The sequence below is a fragment of the Thalassophryne amazonica genome, chromosome 5 (assembly GCF_902500255.1).
Source record: "Thalassophryne amazonica chromosome 5, fThaAma1.1, whole genome shotgun sequence".
Lineage (NCBI taxonomy): Eukaryota > Metazoa > Chordata > Actinopteri > Batrachoidiformes > Batrachoididae > Thalassophryne > Thalassophryne amazonica.
Window position 1 is genome coordinate 114,010,676 of NC_047107.1, and position 4,869 is coordinate 114,015,544.

The following is a 4,869-nucleotide window of genomic DNA, read 5'->3' on the forward strand; positions in this document are numbered from 1 at the left end:
CCGACAGAGAAGAAAGAGCAACAAGTGAAGCCCCGCCCCCGGCTATTAAATTTGTGGTTTCCAAAGATGGAGACACACGTGTAGGTTTCTTATTGGCTAAGCATCATCAGTACACTCTGACATCATCGTTCTCATTGCAAAGCTTCTTACATCATCAAATCAAAAGCAATGTTCAAACAAATTCATTGAAACTTTACTGTGTCTTCAAAAGACGACAGTCGAAATGTCTTCATTCAAAACATTTGAAGGATCATTTCAGAATCTCTATTGTGACATTAAAATACAAATATTTTAATTCATACTGAGATACATCATTTTAAACACTTTCCACATTGTTGAAACACTTCAATTCAGTTAAAATGACTTTATTAATTTCCAACCACAAGTGAAAATAACATGTTCATATTTTTCTTCAATGTAGAGTCAAAACAACATATTTTTTCACTGGATAATGTGCCGTTTGAGGCAATATGTCAAAAGTTGATTTTTCGACAGCCTGCAGTGAGGAAATGTAAGAATGTAACTGTATGTGTGCTTTTATAAGAAGTCAGAATAAGTTACCACATCTGCATTTTGCTGAAACAAAGAAAGAAGATATTGTCTTTTTATTTTCCAGTTACTTTAACAGGCTTTTTTAATGTGGGCTGCTGGTGCTTGAAGCCTGTGGACAATCTTTCAAGTCACCTATGATGGTACATTGTTCTATGTTTGCGTGGGTTTCTGCTACCTGGGTCGTCCTATAGAACCCTTTGGTCGTTGTCTGAGTTTTCTTGCCACCTCGGTAGGTGCGGATCAAGGTTGCTGTGAAAGGGATGTCTGCTTTGTTCACCTGTGCAACCATACTGACAGTACAGGACTGTTTTGGTGGAACTGGCACTAACACAGAAACCATATACGACTGAGTCTCAGTCTTACTGGCTCCCTTAGTAAACTCCCTCGTTGCCATCATGCTAACCTCAAGTGATGCAGAGGAAACATCAGGAATCCCAGCTGTGACAGTAGTTTTGACACCTAATGTGATTGCATTAGTGACATCCCACCTTTCCTCTGTCGAAATGTCTTTGGTGAGGGTAACTGTTTTTGTAACTTCGAGACAGTGCTGGTTTTTGGCGGTAGATCTGCGCATGACTTCTGGTTTACCCTCAATGACAGAAACCCCTTCAGTCTGGTATTTCACATCTTTCATGGTCTGTTCAGTAATGTCTTTATTCATAGTCAGAGCCTGGTACGTCTTGGTCCAGGTCTCTGCACCGTTCCAAACATAATATAAGCAGTGGTTAGCAGGCTCTATTTTTCCGAGACCGTATGCACTCTTCCCTACATATATCTTATTGTTTTCACATGTACTGACTGCATTGGCTGGCACTGAACCACCGTAACCGTCCTTCCACTCCAGAAGCTCAAAGTTATCTCTGTTCACCAGGATATAGCAGTTGCTAGAGGATGACATTTCTCGTGATCCATAGGGGTAGTGGCACTTTGAATCCTTGGTGCTGTAGTAACCAGCTTGGCAAGCAGATTTGCAGACATACTCTGTGCGAGCCGGACTCACGTAAGTGTTTCGAATCGAAACGGCTCCATCAGGCACAGATCCTTCACATTTCACCCAGTGTAGGTTGGTCTCATCGTTGCTGGATCGAGCCACCCTTACTTTAAGATCTTTGGAGAGAAAGATACACAGAAACACAGAATTACATTAAATCTCTTCATCTGCATTGACAAAAAAGACAATATTTTGTAAATTTTGTAAACCAGAAAAATGATAAATGGTTAATATGAGAGAAAAGATCACATTCAAGCTACAGTCTGACCTCAAACCTTCACCAAAGGTGTGGAAAATCAAAATGATACAGTATCCCGAGTGTGTTCCTCTGTCAAGGCGCAGCAACCTGATTTAATCCTGCTCAGCTAACTCCAGCACAGATCATCAGTAGGATTCTCTTCATGTTCTGACTAATCATGCTCTGCATTTATAATGACAGTGTTGCTATGTTTGTTGTAAGTACAATCAAAACTACTGATGCAACAACACTCCTTTGTGAGATGAATTTTCTCTTAAAAAAAAGAGACTGAGTGAAGAAGAAGATTTCTCTTTAGACAATTACTCTTTATACCCTAATGAGTTGCTGGCATATCACGCAATTCATCAACAGGCATAAATTTTTAACTTATGGTTAAAATTTTAACCAAATTAAATCTAGACAAGTTATTTAAATTAATGTCAAACTGAGGTTGTATAAACTGAAAATATCAGCAATATGTGATGAGGCTGCACTTTAACCGCTGCACATGACGAAGGCATTAAACTCTTTCTATATTGTGCCCTAAAACTTTATAGACATTGTTATTATGTTTGTTTTATGTAAACATACTAGAAACTCAGGTTTATTAAAAGTTTTCACGGTCTCTCCTGCCATCTACTGGCCAGTAGGTTGGCATATCCTATAATCCTTTGCACCCCAGATAGTTGCTGCAGGCTCTTAGTAACATGATGAAAAGCAGAAAAATTGACATTTTGGTTGGATAATGTTCATTTACAATTGTCCTCATGTGGATTCTCTGTGCTGTTCAGACCGCAGCAACTGGTCAGCTGCTGGTTCTCAAAGTTGTCTGAAAAGCTAAACCAATGTATTTTATTTTATTTTATTTTTTTGGTGGGATAAGATCTATGAAAATCAATAAAGATATCTACAGTTTTTTGTCAAGAGGTAAGTAAAAAATTGGATCCAAGGTATCAGCAGTTTGTCTGCCTGATTTGCAGAAGTCATGATGTCCTACTTGAAAAACCAACAGCCAATCTTAAGTTAAAATGTTTTGACCACTTTTTATGCAGCCAAGTCCGGGGTTATGAAAGATACCAACTTTGTACCCAATGAAGAATTATTAATGATGGTAAATCAAATCAAACACCACTTCATACTTTACTGGTTCTCTGCGCTGAGAACATCTGTTTATCTTTACCTTTCTCTGCACTGGTCCAGGACAGAAGCAGCAGGGTCACGAGCAGCACTGATGGATTCATCTGGAAATTCAACAGGACAAAAACAAATAATTATTTTTTATTTCCAGGTTATCACAATAAAACAGTTTGGCAGCTGTTTTTCTACAAAGCAGCGTATTCTTGAAATTACTGTGTCTGACATTCAGCCACATCAGTACAAAGTGAGGCTCTGGACTCAAGTGCATTTTAACAGAGAAACAGGAATCGAACCAGCAGCACTTTAATTGCTGCACAGTCCGTTTTCCACCTGATCCTCAGTCACCTCTTACAAGACCAGGTAGATTTTTCAGCCACTCAGCTTTCAACCTTTTTAGATATGAGTCCTTGTTGCTGATTTCCAGTTGAACTAATAATGCTGGAATAATAGAATATAAACGCATCTACTCTTAACTATATGAGTTATAGTTCATTTTACAAACAATCACTTTTTTGAAAGTTGTCTTCAATGTAGTCTTTTTATCTGATAATTGAGTGCATTAAAAGTTGGGTGAAAGTGAAGTACTCACCTTTGCGGGTGCACCTGACCTCATACACCCTCGGTGGTGTCGTGGTTTATATGCTGTTTCTGCTTCCTGCTGCAGCCAATAAGAAAGAGAAACATTTGTTTGGACTGTTTAAGTTGTCATTTTATTGGCTGATGTGCACCATTCATGTTGCTCAGTTCTTCACACATTCACTGACTGTGTGTCCCACGGTCTGTCATCCAATCAAATTCAGCCAGCTGTACACTTGGATGTTCAGATCACAAGTTTCCACTTCCACTGATGCTGTCCTCATTTAACCGCCAGCGGGTAAAAAAGCAGCCGCCACCACCAGCGTTTGGTAATATTGACTTATTAAGATCTAATGTTAATATGTGACTTCATAATGCTGATGGATGTACTTTACCAAGAGAATCTTCAATCTTTACAAATTTGAGAGATTCCTTAAGGACCAGAACTGTTTGTCCCAAAAGTAACTGTGTGACCATTACCTGCAGGTGGTCAGTTGTTTCACTAAAGGGTCTGGGATCAAAATCTCCCAATTCCACTCATCTAGGATCAACACTGTTCAAGTAATTTCAACATGTGAAAGACAAAAGTCACTGAGTCCTTTGGATTCCCTCGACTACCTGATGAGTGGGAATTGTTGTGGTGCGATGCATGTTTCCACTCACGAACCTGGAATAATTTTCTAAGTATCACAGATTGGTGATTGCAGCTTGTGAATGGACTCAAGCTGTTCCATCTTTTCACAGCAAATGAAAATCCGACAAAAATCCGATAAAAATATAACGCAAAGCTAAAATACCCTCGGCCGTATGAGCATCGTGTTATTTATAATTTGCAATTGTTTTATTAATTATTAAAGGGGAACAGATATGCTTTTTGAGAATTTGTGCATTACTTGGTAAGAATGAAGTGTTATTTATACACTTGCAGAATGTTTGAATGCAGTGTAGATAATATTATTTGAATCAAAGGTGCCACTAAATTGACACATAAATCACCACTGGCTGAAGTCAGTGGAGACCACTTCCGGTTGATGTCACTGGTTGGGGTCTCTTCTGCTGGTTATGAGTGCAGTTTACTGAACTCACTCATTGAAGTTCTATTAGTCTCGTCAAGAAACAGGTGGAATATGCTGGAAAACTGCACATGTTGGCAAAGCCACAAACAGAGGAACAAGGGAGACAATATTTCCTTCCATAAGTGGTTTTGGTTATTCTTGTCACTTTGTCCGTGACATTTGGTTCATAAACAGGTGTATGTTTCCTGTCTGTGCCTGTGTCGTCTGAGGACAGGGACGACCCTTACACACACAGAGATGTGCACACACACTACTAACTTCATGAATGAAATCCGGTCAATAAAGTATAATTGTGTAAA

At 39.0% G+C, this 4,869-nt stretch overlaps 1 protein-coding gene across 1 annotated transcript; it reads right to left on the reverse strand.

Moving 5' to 3' along the window:
- Positions 1-382: 382 nt before the first annotated feature.
- LOC117509866 (natterin-2) lies at positions 383-3,578 on the reverse strand. The gene is made up of 3 exons (XM_034169496.1): positions 3,508-3,578; positions 2,962-3,022; positions 383-1,659 (listed from the first exon to the last, which is right to left on the reverse strand). Exons 1-3 carry the CDS (start codon positions 3,529-3,531, stop codon positions 635-637), a joined length of 1,110 nt encoding a protein of 369 aa, XP_034025387.1. The 5' UTR covers positions 3,532-3,578; the 3' UTR covers positions 383-634.
- Between the last annotated feature and the right edge of the window lie 1,291 nt (positions 3,579-4,869).

Bases quoted from the DNA above. Each gene is read 5' to 3' on its own strand.
- LOC117509866 (XM_034169496.1), bottom strand. From the start codon at position 3,531: ATGAGGTCAGGTGCACCCGCAAAG. The intron at 3,023-3,507 runs GTGAGTACTTCA...TTGAATTTCCAG, and splicing joins GGTCAGGTGCACCCGCAAAG to ATGAATCCATCAGTGCTGCT. The intron at 1,660-2,961 runs GTAAAGATAAAC...TTCTCTCCAAAG, and splicing joins CTGGACCAGTGCAGAGAAAG to ATCTTAAAGTAAGGGTGGCT.